Here is a 19852-nt window from a genome sequence, read left to right as displayed (position 1 = left end):
ACTCTCACACTCCCAGTGTTGCTCCTTATTTTGGATGTATCAGACTAGATCGAATTTCTGCTACACTTTTCTCCTTACAGACATATTTCTTTTTCAGTTGAATAGCTGAAGGAATAATCCTATTTCTTTGTTTGAAAAAAAAACCCAAACACACACCTAAAAATCGGTCTGTTTTTAAAGCCTGTAGCCCTTTCTGAAGTTGCTAGAGCAGACTTTTCATGAAAAGGCACATGCACAAGGAGGAAATCTTCATTTAACATATTGCATTGCTGTGCTTTTCCTAAAATGCCTCTGGAAGCCGGGTAGGTTTTCTGGTAACTGTCGCACAGTGAAAGAGTTCCTTCTTGAACGAGTTTTGTTACGAGTATCAGATGTTACTGAATGTTAGAACTTGTTTGGGGGGGAAGGAGAAATGTTTATTCCACTCAGACTTGTTTTACCTGGCATGAATGTTGCTATTGGAATTCATCTCAAGTACAGTACTGCTGCTCCTATGTGGCTGATGTTTTTCAAGGAAATCGTAGGCCTAAAAATAGTCTGCATAAACAACAGTAAGAGGTTTGTACTTTCAGTTCCAGGTTTTAGCAATATCTTGTTGTTATTTTCTAATTGTCAGTTTCCAAAATCCATTAAGCTGATTAGCAGAGTGTTTAAAAACAAAACAAGAAACCCAAAACCAAAAATCCACCCCTTGTGGAACCTTGCATAAAATGTTATGCTTAGATAAATTCAGTACAGAAAGGCTGGGTCATTGTACTAAGCACCATTATATCTTTAGGATCGTGTTATATTCAGAACATTTTGAAGCGTCATCCAGCTTGTAAAATTGCTACATGATTCTGAAACTGTGGTTTTAGGAGAGAAAATAATGTGGAAGCACTCATGCTAATTGGAATTAATGATTGTTGTGCCTATTTACCATCCTCTGTGTACTGAACAAAAAGCTTTACTTCTCTTCCCTTGGATTAAATAACGAAATTACTTAACAGCCTGGAAAAGATGAGTTAAAAATCCAGCTTGCAAGTTGCAGTACACGTCATCAATTTTATTCTTGTGCATCTATCTCCATGTCACCTTTCATGATGCAAACAGAACTTTCCGCTTTGTCTCATGTTTTTAGTAGCATGTTTACTGAGATAGGTTTTAATGTGTTTAAAGTGGTGTAATTCAGACTAAACAAAAATTACTTTTTATTTGTCATTGAAATAAGATGCTCATCTAGTCCTGGTGAGAAGGGCATTACACTGAAGCCACTGTTAAAGCATACAATTTCCGCCCCCGCTTCCACTGCTCTCCCTTAGGTGATTTAGAAAGCTGGGAAGCAGGGACCCTTGCTGAGTTTAATGCAGGTTTGATTTCTGATTTGTGAATCTGGGACATGGCTACCTTTCCCTCCCCTTTAAATTGTTGCCTGCAGTCATAGTTACTGCACTTTCAGCATACCTACCTAAGTGTGGGATTAGGGGTGAACTCACCTTTATCATTTCTGCTTCATAAAGAATTAGTGCAAAGGAATTTAAAATTATACTTAAAGTGTATTGGTTTTAATACTGTGGTTAGCCATAAATGTTACAGGTAAAGTTAACAGTAGCAGCATTGCTAACTCTCTTAGTAATACTCAAATGGGAGGTGTCTGAGCACGGTGTAGCCCTGCTGCATACTTGGTGTTGGACAGACGGGTTGGGGCTGCAAATAACATCACATCTGCATCCCAAAGCTGCTGGTTTGCTGCGAGTCTGGTCAAAACACGACAATAAAACAGAATTAACAAACCGGTTGCTTGAGATTTTTGCTCTTTGAGTTGAAGTGAAAGTTAATCAGGAGTTAATCGGTAAAAACGTTTTAAAGACTCCAGGATATCCACTTTAGGTAATGCATAATGAACTTCAATTAAATGTGTCTTTTCATACCCATCTTGTCCACTACTTCTCCAGAAAGTATACTGAAATCTGGTACCAACAGTTGGCAGAAAATCGATATTCCCTCTCACTTAACTGAACTTGTAACGAAATTAGTTTAGGGATTTAATTTATTAAAAGAATTATAGTGATGATCACATCTGCATCCCAAAGCTGCTGGTTTGCTGCGAGTCTGGTCAAAACACGACAATAAAACAGAATTAACAAACCGGTTGCTTGAGATTTTTGCTCTTTGAGTTGAAGTGAAAGTTAATCAGGAGTTAATCGGTAAAAACGTTTTAAAGACTCCAGGATATCCACTTTAGGTAATGCATAATGAACTTCAATTAAATGTGTCTTTTCATACCCATCTTGTCCACTACTTCTCCAGAAAGTATACTGAAATCTGGTACCAACAGTTGGCAGAAAATCGATATTCCCTCTCACTTAACTGAACTTGTAACGAAATTAGTTTAGGGATTTAATTTATTAAAAGAATTATAGTGATGATAAATTAAAAAACAACAACAACAACAACAAAACAACAACAACAACAACAAAATCTTACTTTCAAGGAAGATTACATATAGGCAATATGATTGGGTCATTGTTTTACTGGTAGCAGCAGGAGATTACATTGTACCATTTATATGAATAAATTACCTAAATTAAACTGCTTGTCTGTTTTTTTAGCCGAGGGAGCAGAGTGGAAGGGAGTTGGAATGAGATTACCAGACCTGGTTAATAAAGCTGTGGGTTTGGCCCTCTGCTGGGGGGTACGGGGAGATGCACGTTTTCAGTAATAAATAGCACACACGCGTTGAGCAACTGAAGTGTATTCAGCATTTTGTGAATATGAGTGCATTAAAATCTATCAACTCCTATCTGGGAACCTGTCAGTTAATAAAGCATTAGACACCTTGTCTGATATAGGCAGGAAAAGTTAATTATTTTTTTTTCTCTCTTTCCAGTTTCCTAGACAAGATTGACATAGTCAAACAAAATGACTATACACCGTCTGACCAGGTAAGGAAAGTCTCATTAAGGAGTTACACAATTTCTCTATCTCCTCTGTTCTTGAGGATAACTGTCGTTAATTTTCCAATTGCCATTTGTAGCACTAATACAGCTATTACCATGTACTGTTTGTATCTAGTATTCCAGTAAAAAGACTTTGTTGTTTGGATTGAGTTTATGTTTTTACATGTAAATTTACTGAGAAATTAAAATCTGCCTAGGTTTAATACTTATGTGATACTTCCGTGACACTAAAACTCAATTATCTATTTGAATGAGTAATTCATAATGCTTTGCCCTCCTTGCTGATAACCATAATGTGCTTGCTTCCTTTGATGCAAAGTTGGTTGGTATCTTCTTGGCCCCACTGACTCCCTCTGTAAACTGGATATTTTTCAATTTATTTTTTTTTAAATCAGATTAGGCATTGTAGTTTTCATTTTACTACAGATCACCTGGGGATCTTTTTAAAACTGAACCCCTAATACAAAATGATATGTATATTTCTTACATACGTAAAAAATGCAGTTGAACATCTAGCCTACTTTTATGAGGTAAGTAACCAAAACACATACTGTAGTCGCAAAACATTCACAGACAATACTGGTGAGGAGAGAGGTTTGTATCCTTTTTATCCTTTTATCCTTTTTTAAGTTGTTCAAGAATAAGTTAATCACTCATCCTTTAGAAATCTGAGGGGTTTTATAAATTATGTTTTCTTATCACTGAGATAATCATATTCTCAAGAAACAAATTGTTAAAAAAACAGGTTATTATATTTGAAATTTGGAGCAAGTGATCTTCAGATGGGAAACTTTAAAAATAGTTCCAGTTTTATATTGGAGGCTAAGGGTGTCAGGAGCTTAACTTGTATTTACTTAATATATAGTACTAAGCATAGATCTTAAAATTTACTTATAGTAATTACTTAAGTAATGTGAGTATTTAAGTAGTTACTTAAGTAGAACAATTGCATACTGTTCTTTCCGTAAGCAAGCACCAGTATTTAAGGAGCTTGTTTGGGACCATTGACTGCATTGAAACTCCCCACAAGGATACTGTAAAACAGGCCCATTGGAATTATCCTCTGGGATGTTACATGTTTCTCCTGAGTGTAATAATCGAAACACTTCCTGTCTTTTTTTATTTTTTTGTCATTGAGGTGGATGAATACTTTTTGTTGTTGTTTGTTTTTTTGGTAATTTCATACCTGTATTGATTTCTAGGGCCACAGAACTCCAGAGTCCAGTTTTCCAAATTTACATCTGTTTATTGGAACATTCAAATTTTCAAATTGTTTCAAACGCAAGTTAGATCAGTGTTTAAATATATACATATTTCAATATGAGTATTGGAATAGCCAGACAACAAAAATTTATTATCAGAAAACTGATGTTAAAATGTAGCCAGTTTGTTTAATGATTTAACAGTGTTGTCTAACCTTTGGATTTTGTGTGGTTTTTACTTTGACTAACCAGTTTGGTACCTACCTAGTAAGAACAGAGCTTTTATTGTGCATAGCATTTTTTTCTTACAGCCTGTTCCACTTACATGATCTTGTCAGTTGCGAATGTTACAATTCATCTGTTATTTAGGCCCATTATGAAGAAGACCCAAAATTTTAAGCCTTAAACTGTAAAACCTTGAGTGGAATTCAAAGTAGTATTTAGTAGTTCGTTGCATTTGGACTGTGTGTTCAGGCTGCAGCCTATGCAAATTAAGTTCTCCTAGATCAGTTACCCACTGGGCACTGTGTAGAGCTGTTGCTGCCTGGCAATACACAGTAAATAAAAGCCAGTGCAGTTTGGTTTTAATAGAATTTTGTACCACTTAGAACAATTTAAATTGTTTGTAGCTCACAACTTCTGATTATCATTTTTCTCTCTACAGAAAATTCCAAGTTTTATCTTTGAAAAGCCCAATTCTTAAAAGATTTAAGTGCTTGAGCTCCAATGTTCTTTGAAGGAAAAACACTGAAAATTCTCAGACCTGGACACTTCTTTTATTAGCCAAGTACTGAACAGTTGAGGAGACATCTATCTGGGGAGTTGGGAATTATTTGGTGGTAGTTTAAAGATCCTGTTGTGTGCCACAATTCCACTGAAATCTGTAAATGCAGCATCTGATCTTCAGGGATGGGTCTGCCCTGTTCTGAATATTTGTGTTTTCTCTAAGTGACTTTATTCCTCTTCCAAACTTGCCATATACAAGCTGCTTGTGAAAATATATGTACTTTAGAAGTTGAGGACACCCAAATGTGGGCACACATGTTCAAGTTTGAAAGTGTCAAATGCAGCTTCACGGTGCAGTTTCTGCAGTACAGCAGCATATGCTGTCAGCACAGGGTAAAAGGTTTTGATCTCTGTGGTTGGATACATGAAGAATTATGAAGTCTCTGTGTTGAATCAGTGACTTTTCCTTTATGCTCTAGGATCTTCTCAGATGCAGAGTTTTGACATCAGGAATTTTTGAAACCAAGTTTCAAGTGGATAAAGTAAATTTTCAGTAAGTATCCTCTTTTTGTTTTTTTTTAGTGGAATGCAGACAAATAGCAGGGTAAACAGGCAGGCAGCAAGACAGCCTACCATATAGTCATTAAACATTGAGATGTTTAGTAGAGAGCAAGTATTTTATGATTATTTTTTTAAAAATGTAGTTAGTCTGGCTTTAAAAAAAAAAAAAAAGCAAATTGGCGTGTAATTTTCTGCTTGTATTTTAAATTGCAAAGAACAAAGTGGTTTAAATCTATTTTTACTAATGCTTTTTCTTCAAGTCATTGCTACTTTATATAGTAAACGGTTTGCCCAAAAACTTTGTACATATCTAAGTAGCAGAAAATGCAAATTCTCCTTATTGTCCCAGATTAGAAAGATTGCTTGATGTGAACAAAAGATACTGAGTTTTAGTCAGGTCTTGTTGACTTCAGAGCTGTGATTTGATTTCAGCACATGACTGATTGTAGGCCCTTCTTTTAATTAAGTCTTAGCTCATAAGGGTAAAAATAAATCTGCAATGTACATACACCAGAATTTCCTACCTTCTGAGTGTAGGTATTAATGAAAGTGAACATAATTTTATGAGAGCTCTGCATGCCTGTGTTGGTCCATTATTACCTCATAATCCTCAATTCCTTTCAGTTTCTGTGACATGTGGGTTCTAAAATTCCTTACATTTTCTGTTTGCATTTGAAGGGGAAAAAAAAACCCCAAACACAAAATGTATTCTGAATCAATTTATGGTTTGTTTTTTTCTTAGTATGTTTGATGTTGGAGGGCAACGAGACGAACGCCGAAAATGGATCCAGTGTTTTAATGGTATTGTTAGAATTTGTTTCTTTTATAGAACAGTTCTCTGCAAGATTTTAATGCCCAATCTGAACTTTCTTACTGTGTGAAAGCCATTTTCTTTTCCATGTAGCTTGATAAGGAACTATTTGAACAGTTATATGGGATGGAATTTTTCTTTACATGTAAACTTGTGTGATTGCATAGAGTATCTTTAGGGAGAATGTAAGTGGAAAGGAGTTCAAGTTTGATGATAACTTAATGTCTTAACTCCCATACAATTTGAATTGGGTAGTTCTTTGTGTATCCTGAAGTATTGCATGGTACCTTCACTACAGAGGTTTGTTTTATTCTGTATCTCTGTTCAGATATGAAACTTTTCTCCAAATATATTTTTGTCTTTGTTTAGAAAAATATTTAGGAAGCTACACACAAGTCTCTCTTTTTGTAGAAAACTCATCATGAGATCCTACAGAATAGATAAAAGTAGAATGAAACTTACAATTCATAATTTTGTTACAGTTACTGTCATAGAGTATCACCTGAACACTTTATATAAGACTGGAACTACTGTGTAATATTTTCTTCTGTGCTTTTAATAAGAGATCTGTTTGGGTTTTACCTCTGCTCTTTCTTCTTCCTGCTACCTCATGGTCTGACTCATCCCTTCTGCTCTCGATGTCTGAGGTAGATGAGCCTGGGAGTCAGTGTAAGGGGTCTGGAGCAGCACAGCCACACAGGAACAGAGATCTGGATTCTCAAATCCTGGGAGTATCTCCCAGGAAAGAGATAGGGGCCTCTAAGCAGTATAGTGTGCTCTGGGAGGACTAGAGCAATTAACCATGAAGTCACAATAATCTACTGTTTTTATTATTGCCATTCACACAGATCAAAAGTCCCATTTGTCTTAAGGTCTTCCCCAAAGGCCTCCCCATCCTTGATAGCTTTCTAAAACTTCTTTACACCTTTTACGTTTTCTTTAAATACTTCTCTTAGCTTTCTTCAGTTTCTCTCTCTTACTTCTGTTCCTTTCTTTCTTACATTTCTCTCATTCTGTCACCTTCTGTTCTGTGGCCTTCCTCTCCTATCTTTAGTGGTTTCTTTGCTTTCTTTTCTATTTCTGGGACCCAGAAAGCTGTCAGCAGTAGTGTTCCCATCTGTTCTCTTCATGAAGCTGAAAGTGTGGCAGCTTTTATTGAACTTTGGGATTCCCAGATATTTCTTCTGATGTTTGATAGTAACTGATGGGTATTTCTTCATTTAGATGTGACTGCTATCATATTTGTGGTGGCAAGCAGTAGCTACAACATGGTTATACGAGAGGACAATCAGACCAATCGGCTCCAAGAAGCACTAAACCTCTTCAAGAGTATCTGGAACAACAGGTCTGTGAACTGAAATTTCGCTGTTTGTATCACATACATTGTAATCCTAGCTTGTATTTGTAGTCAAGACTTGTATACTGGACCTGGCTAGTTAATTTCCTTCATAGCAGTTCATGTACTTCAGCACTTAACATTTTACCTGCAGCAATACTGGTAACAAACTAATGTTGTAGCTATCGGTGAGCAGAGTTTGCAGAGCATCGACGCCTTCTCTGTTTCTCATTCTGTCCACCTAGTGAATAGTTTTGGGGTGTGCAGTAGATTGGGAGGGGACACAGCTGGACAGGTGACCCAAACTAACCAAAGAGACATTCCATACCATAATAATGCAATAAAGGGGAAAAGCAATAAAACGGAAAAGAGGAGGTTTAGGAGGGTTAGCCACCTTGCTGGATATTGATCTGCCTGTGGGAGGTGGTGGGTGATTGCCTTTGCATCACTTGTTTTATTTTCTTCTCTCTTCCACTTACCCGTCATTTATGAAACAACTGTTATTTATGATTTTTTTGTACCTTGACCTCCAAATTTTCTTGCTTTTATTCTTCCTTTCCTCTTCCCCCATCCCACTAAGGGGGAGGAACATGAGCAAGCAGCTGTGTGGTGCTTCACTGCCCACCAAGGTTAACCCACAGCAGCAGCTCAGCGCGCGTTTTTTGCCTCTCACAGTGCCCTCCAAGTTGGGCTTTGATCACAGCTGCCCACCTGTCACATGAGTGTCTGATACACTCATCAATTTGAGGAAAACTCTGGAGAGTTGCAAACTGGCAGTTGCCATTTTGAGGCTGAAGTGATTAAAGCAGTGATAGAGCAGCACACTAGAAAGTGGGTATGCTCACCTGGTTGATGTTTGGATTAGCAGTAGAAGGTGGATGGCTCCCATTGCCCATATTAGAAGCACACAAACCAAACTCAGGGTCTGTACACCTGGAGCTACACCCTTGGCTTCAGCTGTAAAAGGAACCTTTCAGAATTATTATACTGTGTCTTAGGACTGTTATCTCCAGAGCACGATTAGCTTCCTTTTTGCTGTATGATCATGGCTGTGCCTTCTCAGAGTGTTTGTTTTCAATTTTCTGCAGGTGGCTACGGACCATTTCAGTAATTCTTTTCCTGAATAAACAAGATTTGTTAGCAGAGAAAGTTTTGGCAGGGAAATCTAAAATTGAAGACTACTTTCCAGAATTTGCTCGCTACACTACACCAGATGATGGTAAGTTTTTAAAGTTTTATTAGTAATTTATAGTTTCCTTGTTAATCATGTTTGTAATGTTTTTGGGAATTTCACCTAAGACTTGAAATCTCTTAAGTAGATGTAATCTTTGTGGTGTTTCAGCCAAACTGTAATGCTAAACTTTAGGTATTAATAATGACAAAATCCTGTCTTATATATTTTTAATATATTAATGATTTCACCATGCCAAAATCCTGTTATTTTGCTGGTGTAGACCACAGTACAACTTGTCAAAGATGTCCTCTGCACTCCCCAAAGTTTTATCAGCGGTCATTTCTCTAACCTGCCAAACCCCTGGTACTATGATCACTGTAATATTCCTTTGTTCTCCTTGAAGCCTTGATGTTTTAAATATGTTTTGGTTAGTCTTATCTCAAAGTCAGTTTTGCAAAGTATGCTTCTATGAGAGCAGAAAACAGAACAAGTTAAGATTTTTAGGTGCCTATTACCAAAAATGATCTGTTTTAATGAGATACTTGTTTTGTTATTAATCAGCAATACCAGAGCCTGGTGAGGATCCCAGAGTTACAAGGGCCAAGTATTTTATTAGAGACGAGTTTCTTGTAAGTATTTCCTTACATTTATTATTTCTTACGTGATTCTTCTCAAATATAAACTCTTACCCAAGTTCTACTGTTGCAAAACACTGTCACCTTTTGTGTTGTTTGTATTTAACATCCACACTGCATAAAACACATGTAAGAGCTTTACTGCTGTTTGTTAGATGCTCTTCTGATACTTGTTTGTTGACATAGTACATAGTTAACTGGCAAAAGAATTGACGAGGAGTAAGAAACCTCAAATAGAATGAGTGAAGTCTTGCTATGATTAATAAGGCCAGATTTTTATTCCATGCATTAGTTCTAAAGGTAAAGACTAATTAAAAGATGAATCATCTGTAAAATTTAATATTATTTTCATATTCTCTTTCCCATTACTGGTCAGCTGAAGCTACAATAGACAGAGATCTGTCTGTTTTAATTATTATTACAATAATAATTACAATACTAGTAATGGTGAGCATGGCAATCAAATTGTGGACTCATTTTAAAAAGGAGCAAAATAAAATTTTGACAGAGGCTTTTTGTGAGTGTAAAGCAGGGATCAAGGCCTTGTACAAGGAGGCAAAATCCCACTTTCTTCACGGACAACTTGAGTAGGAGTTGTGTGGCTAAATTCCCCAAAGTAGCACGTGAATAACAGCATTTTCTTGAGTTCTCATTCAGCTCTGAGGTGCCTCAGTATGCAATGACCTTCTCCTTGTATCATTCTGATAATTTGCAATTTTGTGTTTTAGGTGAGAGAGTGAAAAATTATGCGCATTTTGCCTCTTAGTTACACCCTTTGAAAACACAGCTCACACAGATACGCCATAACCATCATCCCTGTGAGTTTTGAGAACATGGGGGTTTTTCCCCAGTCAGTTTTACTTTAACCCAGTATCTCTCTCTTACTTTTAACAGAGAATCAGCACAGCAAGTGGAGATGGAAGGCACTATTGCTATCCTCACTTCACATGTGCAGTGGATACAGAGAACATCCGGAGGGTTTTCAATGACTGTCGGGACATTATTCAGCGCATGCACCTTCGCCAATACGAGTTGTTGTGATGGAGAGCACTTTTTTCTGTGTTTTGGACTCCTTATTCCGCATTAAAAAAAAAAAAAGAAAAAACCACCCTTGCCCACATAGGGTGGAAGAGAACTGTTTGAATCTCCCATTGATTTGCACCCCTCAACTTTTTCTCCTTGCTGGACAACAGCAGCACTTCTAAGCTTGCTTCTGTACCCCTCGGACAGTTTGAGATGGCCCCTAACACTTGAAAGGCCATTTCCATGAGGATTCCCTAACACTGTTATTAACAAAAAAAGAGAAAGAAAGAAAGAAAGAAAGAAAACCTAATCAATTAAAAGCCCTGAATGTGGAGCACCTGAAAGAATTTGGGATATAAAATTAAAACTTAAAACAAAAATTGGGGAGAGAAAAGGTAATTTAGCACTGTTGTGGGCATAATCATATAACCCGTGATCTCCACTTTGTATCTTTCACTGCATCAGACTAAAGAAGGTGCCAAGTCACAGACCAAGTTTGAAGACAGACACTTGGGTTTGATTCTCTGACTGTAATGTGGCTTTGAACGGAAATACTGACAATTCTACAACAGACCTAGACAGTGCAAAAACCCACTGCTACTTTTCAGAAGGGTATTTTTAAAACCAGTCTTGGTGGTCTAAAGACAACCATGGACATTTATGAATTGAACTGCGTATGGCCTGTGATTGCAGAAAGAGTTAGCCACACACTGTTTTCAGTTTGTCCACTGATGATCCCGTCTGCTATAAAAATCATTATCTGGACTGTAGTCCTCACAGTCTTTCCCTTCTTTTTCTTCTTCCCTCCCCTCATTTTTTATTTTACTGCTGGATTATTATTCTTGTACAGACTGTAAAATGTATTATTTTGTACAACTTTATTGAAAAAAATAACTTGTAGAAGATCTTTGTGCCTTGATTATGGCTGTACCTGTACAATGAGCTAAGATGTAAGTATGTTTGATTGCGCTGTACAGCTTTGTCAACCCTATCTGCAGCATTAGCTCAAGGTAGGGAAAATTTATCTGTAGTTTAGTTTTTCTGGTTTATAAAAGAAGGAAAAATACTGTTTAGTAAAAAAAAAAAAAAAAAAAGAAAAGAAAAAAAAAAAGAAAAAAAAAGTACAAATTGTGCAAACTTAACCACTTTAAAAGTGAGGTCTTCAACAAGTGACCAGATGTTGCAGCATCATGCTTTTTAATTTTTAGCTTTAATTCATTTAAATCTCTATCCAAATGCAAAACATGGCTTGTTTCTACATAAACCAAATTTTGCTACAAATGATAAATGTTAGTCTTTGGTCATTCATATAGTCCTTTTTGCTAAAAAAACAAAACCAGGACAGTAACAGACACATAGGGCATCATGCAGGTCTGGTGACCATCTCTAGACTGGGCCAAATACCCCACCAACCTCCACTCACGCCGCGTGGGCAAACGACTACCAGAATGACAAGGTGTGCACTGCCCTTGGATTTGGCCACTGAATTCCAGTTTCAAATGACATTTTTATTTCTCTTTTAATAAAGAGATACTTTAGAACCTTTTTTTTTTTTGTTTTATATTAACTATATAAGTAGCTTAAAGTGAAGATGTGTGGATTTTTCTTAAACTTGAATAATTTATGCAAATTATATGCTTAGAACAACATGTGGTACAGTAAAAAAGAAAAAGAGCAAAAATCACTGTAGCAATAAGAGAGCATGTAATTTTAGTAACTACTACACTGCTTTATATTTTATACCTAGGTGTTTTATGTCTCTGTGAGTGTGTTACTTTTTCATGTGTCTAAACCTACGTGTACAATTTGTACAGAGTCAGAAATTACAGCTGTAATAACACATCTAGAACAGTGTTAGCCTATATTACTCAAACACCCCTGTTCCCCCTTCCTTTGCACCCCTAAACTGATCTGGATCTTACTGCAGTGACTTTAAAAGGAAAGCAAAAGAAACAAAACAAAAAATGAAACACCAAAATACTTGCCTCCTTGCCTTTCACACTAGCTTCCCTCCACCCAAGTGACAGTGTTCACTTTCTTTTTTGGGAAGAGGTCCAGTTTAATTTAACCTTAGGGTGTGGTCAGTGATGTCTGTGCAGCTAGATTTGCTTCAGGTATCAGATGCCTTTCTAGTACTAAGAACTGCAGAACTGTGAGTTTTTGTTGCTTTTGTGGCTAAATTTTAAAAGGAAAATTAATCACCTAGTCCATTTTCATGTAAAGAGCAGGGACTTGATGGAGTTACTGTCCCAATCTCTTAATTCAAAATTACTGGTGATCTTTCAGAAGACACTAAATATCTTAAAAAATGTTAGCTGCACTTGCTACTCATTTTTGAAAAACTGTCTCTCCTGGGCACAGGTTTAGAAAGTTGCCACCTGAACTTTGTAGGACTGTAGGAGATAATGACCGAAAACAGCCCCCTATGATTTAAGAATGTATCCAGTGCCTGTAGGCTAAGGGCTGGTGTTTCCACTAGGAAAAAATGGGACACATGTAGTGGAAAGAAAATTCATTGTGAGCCTTAATTTTAGTTACAAGAGCCAAAATCTTTAATTTAGTGCCAACCCTTATCCTTCTAAGCCTAAGAGGAGTTGGTGTAAACACCAAATTTATAATTAGGGAAAACCTGTAGTTTTGTGAAGAATGTAATCTCTCATCTGAGAGAAAAAAAGAACCTCCATTAAAAAAAATAAGCTTCTTCCTCTGGTAATGAGCAGGATACATAACAACAATGAGCTATTTAAGACAGCAACAGTTTAAGAAACCTAAAGATTTATATGAACAGAAATGTTTAGGGGATGCTTTTTTTTTACTTAAGTGAGGAAAAAGGCAATTGTTTTGAATATGGTTGAGTTGCACAAGTATGGAGTGTGTGTGTGTCTTAATGTCTCAGTATTGCCTTTGTTAGTCTCTTTATTAGTCCATGCAGTTTGGTGGCCTGGTAAATGCAAGTCTTATTTTTAACAGCTTTCTTTTTCTTCTTTTTAAATACAAAACCATAAAGCTTTAATGCTTGCTATTTAATAAGTAACTGTGTTTCCTTCTGTCTCTAATTTAGTGGCCATAATTTGCAGTTAATTGAACCATTCCAACCTAATGCTTACTCATATTTCCTAGTTTTATTTTATTTATTTATTTGAACTTCTTGTTTTCATGATTGAGGACTTTCACTTCTGTTTCATTCATCTGTTTGGAAACTTCTGACCTTACAGCCAAAACTTAACTCATTCTACTCAGTATTCATCATGATGCTGAAGTGTAAGATACCTGCAAATGTAAACACTACCACTTTTATTAATAAAAGCAAATACAGTGTTTTAGGGCACATTTTCATCACTATAGTTAAGGTTGTGTCAGTATTTCCATTATAAACCCATAAAGGGTCTATATCTTGGCACTAAATTGCCCTAAACTAAATCTTTGCTATAGAAGCTTGTGCTCAAGCATGATTTGGTGGGTTGATTTTTTAAGTAGTTTCCAACACAAACTCATTTCTGGTTTAAGTTATACAACTGTTTTGTTGGGTGGGGGTTGGTTAAAAAAAAAGAAAAAAAAAAAGAAAGAAATAAGAAAGACAAAAAAAAAAAAAAGAAAAAAAAAAAGAAAAAAAAAAAGAAAAAAAAAAAGAAAAAAAAAAAGAAAAAAAAAAAGAAAAAAAAAAAGAAAAAAAAAAAGAAAAAAAAAAAGAAAAAAAAAAAGAAAAAAAAAAAGAAAAAAAAAAAGAAAAAAAAAAAGAAAAAAAAAAAGAAAAAAAAAAAGAAAGAAATAAGAAAGACAAAAAAAAAAAAAGAAAAAAGAAAAAACCAAACCAACAAAAACAACAAACCTGGTTCAAGATTGTTTTTGCACTTCTGTAACTCAGAAATGGTTTTAATTTTAAAACATAACCTTTGGCAAGCCAGTAACCTACAATATGGTCTGATCACTTTGGGTATTTTGTAAAAATAATAATAAATTGTAGAGATGTTGTGGTTTCAAAATCAGCTGCTGGTCATTTGCAGTAACTTATTTCAACCTAAGAACTTGTAGTGATTGTTTAGTACATCATTTTACATATTCAGCAGCCAGTGTGATGCAGCAGAATAGCGGTAACTCCTGAAGGGTTGCTTTTTTAAAAATAATGTGAAGACGTAAATCTACTACAGACTAAAAAAAGATTCAGCTGCTTCTGAAAGCATGAAAAGCTGCTCTCTTAGAGGCTGAAACTGGAGCTCTGTGAGTTGTTTATGAGCAGACTTTGATGCAAAAGCATACGAAGGCATGCTGGATTAGTTGTCGTAGACAAGGAGCCTGGAGGGTTTATTTTCATTTATCTGAAAACTATTTTGGATCATGCCATCAAGGGGAGGATCTAACTTAGAGTATGCCTCTAACTCCTGAGGAACTGAAGCTAATTCTGTTTCAGTATATTGCACATAATTGATATCTGCAGGATAATTTTCTTTACCCGGTAGATCTGTGCACAGAATTATTAATGTTCATCACTTTAGAGTCTGAGCACCTTGTAATTAGTTGTGGTGCAATATTCATGTAAGTGATGTAGGATATTTTGTACTATATCTTGTTTTCCAATGTTGAAAATGTTATGTCACGAAAAACAAAAAATGTAAACATGGTTACACAGGAAATTGACCACAGGTAGAGAGACAGACCCCATGAGAACTGAGTACCAGTCCAGTGCCTTAGTCATAATCCCGTTGGTGGTTGGTGCTGTACAAATGTCTAAGACTGATGAAGTTGTTATAAGTTATAAAATCATGTGACTTACTCCAGAAGAGAACAAGTTCATTTCCTTTCCCAGCTGTATCTACTATGCTGTGTGTATTTGTAACAGTGCTGGCACTCAGAAGACCTCTTCGTGGAAGCAGGTGGTAGCATTTCTGCTAACTGTAAGAAGCAGAATCGGGGTCATAGACTGCAATCAGTGGAAGTCACACAGGAACAGATCTTCATCCCTGAATTACATCTTGAGTTGTTGAACAGTAAAAATATTTACAAGCAAACATCTGTTTGCAATCCAGAAACAAAACTGTACCCTTCTTCCTCAGCTTGATATTTCTGAAAATGCATCCATTGGGAAAAAAGTCTTTCTGCTCTAAACAAACTTCCAAGTGTCTTTGTAAGTAAAACAAGCTACAAAGAGGATTTCTGAACCTCTGCTGAGGAAAGCCCTTACACTGAAAAGTATCTCTGGTGATTGACAAGACAGAAATTGCAAGAGTGAACTTTGCTATTTGGTTATGACCGGGAGTATAAATGCTGTGAGTGGATGTGCTTCAGTTACTAGGTAGGTAAACTGCTTTAGAGTGTTTTACTGTATTGCTAAGATGGCTAAAATTTCAGCCATGAGCACTGGCTTCATAATTAATTGTTTTCAACCCTGATTCTCATTTTATTAAAAGTTAAAACTATTTTTTACCCTGTTTCCTTTAATGTACTGAGCTGAGCAAAATGGGTGCAGTTTAAAGAACAAGTCTGCTTGGAAAAGCAACTTGGGAGGAGGTGGGGAGTCAAACTCATCTTTCACTGCATTAAACATAAAAATAACCAGGTGGGCTTGTTTTTTCTAATTTCTGGGTCCTGTAAGCTGAACTCGGCTCTGTGGAAAAAATAGGGCATTTTTCTCTATGTTAACAACAGCAAGTGCTCATTGATACCTCTGCAAAAAGGGGTAACTGACCAACTATGTAATCAATTTTCTTTTTGAAACAAACCCACCAAACCAGAATTTACTTGTATTTCCAAATTTTTTTTAACTTAGGAAGTCTGCCTCAAAAATGTTTATTTTAATGACAGTAAAGCCTTTAAACATTGTCCGAGAGACAGAAAGAATTATACATTTTTTGAGGGAGAAGATGCTGATGTTTTTTATGTAACAAAACATGCTTTCCAACGCTGGGGTACCAGTAGACAAATATAAGCAAATTCAAAAGTAGAATGTGAAAGTATCTCTTCAATTTACCCAGTTGTTTTATTAAATCAGTTGGCTAATACATTAGTATTTTTTTATTAGTAATACACTGCTACTCAAGTTTGGAGAAAGAACAAGCTTAGGACAGAGTTAATAACGTTGGGAGTTCTGTTGTTCTGTTATGCAAATTAATGTTTTCAGGCTGTGAATTTCATGTGAATTATTCATAGTGAAGTGAAGTCTTTCTGTCTGTAGTTTTCAGGTATTTGATATGGCGAGGGAATTGTGTCATGCTTGCAGCTGAAACACTGGAGTGCCCGCAGAGATCAGGCAGAGAGAGGAACTGCTGTATGAAGGCCAGGAATTGCCCCATGAGGCTGTTTCCAGAGGGGCCACATTCTAGTTCTTTCTCACTCAGCTTTCTGTAGGCAGGATCAGAAGAGCTTCCATAAGGGACAAATTAAGGGTTTGGGTGATAAAATATAATACTTGTCTGTGTAAGACCTCGAAGTGTTAATTAAAGGTATATTGAACTTGTGTTAAGCTAGAACCATGGGACACAGCAAGTCTTTCCTGAAGTGTGTGTGTGGTTTCAGATGTATCTCAGTGTATTTAATCTCCATTCTCTTCTTGCTTGAAAGCACAACATCCAACATGATGTAACTTTAAAGTTCTGGTGCTAACCTGGAGTTCTGTTTCCTACAGGGCAAAACCGCTGGGCTACCAGGGGTCATCTCTGTAGGAGAGTTGGGAAGCCCAGTGCTGCCACAAGGGGAGCTGGAGAACTTAAAACCTTGTTCTGTCCAGCATCATGATGCAAAACTTGGTACCTTTGGATTCAGCTAATTTCTCCTGTCCTCGCTCCTGCATCCCACCTACTTTTACAACGTGTGGTTGATAGAGAATAGAGCAGCTTTGAAAGAAAGTTATGAGACAACATCACTGAAAGTTCAAAGGAACTAGGGAAAGGTAGATAAACAAGACACCTAAATCCATCACTGGACACTGAAAAATATATTTATGGGGGAAGTTCTTCGTTCCCCAGGTAAGTGACCCAGTTTGGACTCCTTACACCAATTTTCAAGGTCAGTGGATGAATTATCTAAAATGCCAGGATATCTCCAGCTAAGAAACCACCAAAAAATACATTTACTACATAACAGAACTGGGAGATACTTCAGGGATGTTTAAATTTAATGATCAGTATGCAAATCAACTGGAACTAGATTTGAAGGAATAAAATGTTTCCACTATAACCTCATCTTGAAAATAACTTGGGGCATTGTGAGGTGAGGCTTTTAAGCAATCCACAATAAATAAATAGAGTTCTAACTTCTAAGTTGTTGTTTGAAGGAGAGGCAACCTAAAAAACATCTTGTTTTGTCTTTGAATACTTTTCAGTTATCTAGCACAGTGTCATGGTCTTCAAATTTTGCAATAACACTGGTACCAGTCAGTTGTGAATCTCGAGGTACAAACAAAAATCCTTAATCTTCGGGTTCTGCTTGAGAAGGGAGAACTCTTCAGTCAAAGTTCATTAGCCTAAATAGATGCTGATGTAGTTTCCTGCTTGATTTGAAAGTTACTACCTTATCTGTAGTTGAATATATTGGCTGATTTGTAAAGGGCTAACAATTAAGAAATACAAACTTATGCTAAAGGAATTTGTAGAGGATAAGGAGCAGAGGCAGTTAGCATACAGAAAATGCCAGGGTGGATATTTTTTTGAAAGCTTGTGAATAAAAGGCAAAGAGTTTTGTTGGAAGTTGGCTCCTCTGTTTGGGATTTTTCTTTTATGCTAGGAAGGAACCAAGTGAAGTTGGATTATTTCATCAGCATTCACCCCTTCTTTAGGTAGGAAGTCTTGAAGCATAGTTGTTAAATAATTTGTTGAAAAATCATGCAACAAATTTTTATATGTAGGTGGTAATTGGAATTTGATGTTTATCCTTTATTCCCTTAGAAGAGCCATTACTAGCCTGTATGAAACTAGCCTTTGCTTCTAATTTGTTTTGTTTTAAAAAGAAGGTAGTTCTCTGCATTTCTCTAGATCTGGCTGCTCTTCACACACGTCTACTTTCCAGGATGCCTTTATTGCTTCTTCAAAGCATCCAACAGAGATTCTGGGCTGACCTTCAAAGTATACTTATTGAACTAAAAAATTGATCTTTAATATGCGCACTGCCTCATCAAAATCTCTTTAGATGGGAATTGTGACTGAAGAATACACACAAAATATAGTCAAATATGCATTTAGGGGAAAAAATGCGTAGCATTCATTTGCTGGATAATGAAATCTTTCAAGACACATTCAAATTCATCCATGCTTTTGTTTATTAACATTTCACTGAGACTTTGAAAAGTAAAAATCCATATGGGAGAAGCAATGTTGTTTCCATTCAAAGTTGTAAAGGTTTAGTTTGCAAAATCAATTTCTGGTAAATTCAGTGTTTCATCACAGTTTAATGATACCTTGAAACTGTTGGGTTTGATCTGATTTCAGTCATGAAAGTTCCTTCTACCTATATAAAGACACCTTTTGTACAAAGTGCATTTATTTGAACCTTCTGAAAAGAACTAGGGTCTCCTCCTGAGCCTCACAGTTTCTCAGCTTTATGGTTTTCCCATCCAATTTCATTGCAATGTTAGTTTAAGTTCTGGACTCGCATTTTCTCCAATTTTAAGTTTTTTTGAACCTTCTCTTAGGGTAATATAATAGTTACTCTGAAATGACCTTCAGAGAACTTGTCCTACATCTTACAATACTGTAGATCATTGCAAGAAAACAACAACAAACAGAGCTGATGAAGCATAAGAGGTGTATAGATGTTTCTTACTTGCTTCTCAAAAAATACTTCTTCGTTGGTTTGGGATAGATTAAATTCAGGTCCAGTATTTTCTTAGTAGTTCTGTCTGGTTAATCACACTGCTGTGAGTATGCCCTTATTTTCTCATGTCTACAAGATGGAAATTGCCCTCCAACTAAATGGAGGTAAGCCAAAAACTTTTTCTCAAGGGTGTTTCCATTGGCCTCCAGCCTGTCACTCACTCCCAGTTCTTTCCTCATAAAAAAGAGCCAGTTGAAATGTTACTTCTCTGTCTTCCTGACTGCAGACAATGGAGCAATCATCTAACACAGGTAGAGAACGTGTCCCTTGTGCCTCTGCTTCAATATATGCCTTTTATTCTGGAGAAGGCTCTTTTCCTTGCTGTCAGCAGAGCGAAAAGAGCAGTTCTGAGCTCACAGGAACGTTTCGGCAAGGGCCGCTTCGCCAGGGCGGCAGGTGAGAGCGCAGCTGGTGCTGCTGTGGATTTTCTGTGCTGAAATGTTAAGTGCAGCCCTTTCGGTACCGCAGTGCCCGTTCCGGAGCAGGGGCTGCAGCTCCGGGGCGGCAGGACCCGCGCTCCTCGCCCGCAGCTCCGCCCGCAGCGCCCGCCCCTCCCGCCGCTCCGCCCAGGGCCTGGTTCCGGCCTCGCTGCCGCGGGCCCGGGGCGGGACGGGAGGAGCCATGGAAGGAGGGAGGAGGAGCT

The 19852-nt window shown here is 36.9% G+C and overlaps 2 protein-coding genes across 3 annotated transcripts in view; both read left to right on the top strand.

Moving 5' to 3' along the window:
* GNAS (GNAS complex locus) overlaps window positions 1-10723 on the top strand; it is an 84165-nt gene extending 73442 nt beyond the window's left edge. For both annotated transcript variants that reach the window (XM_009998632.1, XM_009998631.1), the window contains 7 exons: window positions 2870-2924; window positions 5347-5420; window positions 6171-6229; window positions 7464-7584; window positions 8664-8794; window positions 9311-9378; window positions 10279-10723. In XM_009998632.1, coding sequence (XP_009996934.1) covers window positions 2870-2924; window positions 5347-5420; window positions 6171-6229; window positions 7464-7584; window positions 8664-8794; window positions 9311-9378; window positions 10279-10425 — 655 coding nt within the window. In that variant the 3' untranslated portion in view covers window positions 10426-10723. The remainder of the gene's footprint in view (window positions 1-2869; window positions 2925-5346; window positions 5421-6170; window positions 6230-7463; window positions 7585-8663; window positions 8795-9310; window positions 9379-10278) is intronic.
* An 8584-nt stretch (window positions 10724-19307) lies between these two features.
* Window positions 19308-19852, top strand: part of NELFCD (negative elongation factor complex member C/D) — an 8846-nt gene continuing 8301 nt past the window's right edge. Inside the window, exon 1 of the mRNA XM_009998748.1 lies at window positions 19308-19313. Coding sequence (XP_009997050.1) covers window positions 19308-19313 — 6 coding nt within the window. The remainder of the gene's footprint in view (window positions 19314-19852) is intronic.

This window comes from Chaetura pelagica, unplaced genomic scaffold (genome assembly GCF_000747805.2).
Source record: "Chaetura pelagica isolate M959 unplaced genomic scaffold, ChaPel_1.0 scaffold275, whole genome shotgun sequence".
Lineage (NCBI taxonomy): Eukaryota > Metazoa > Chordata > Aves > Apodiformes > Apodidae > Chaetura > Chaetura pelagica.
This window is presented reverse-complemented; position numbering and strand designations above follow the sequence as displayed.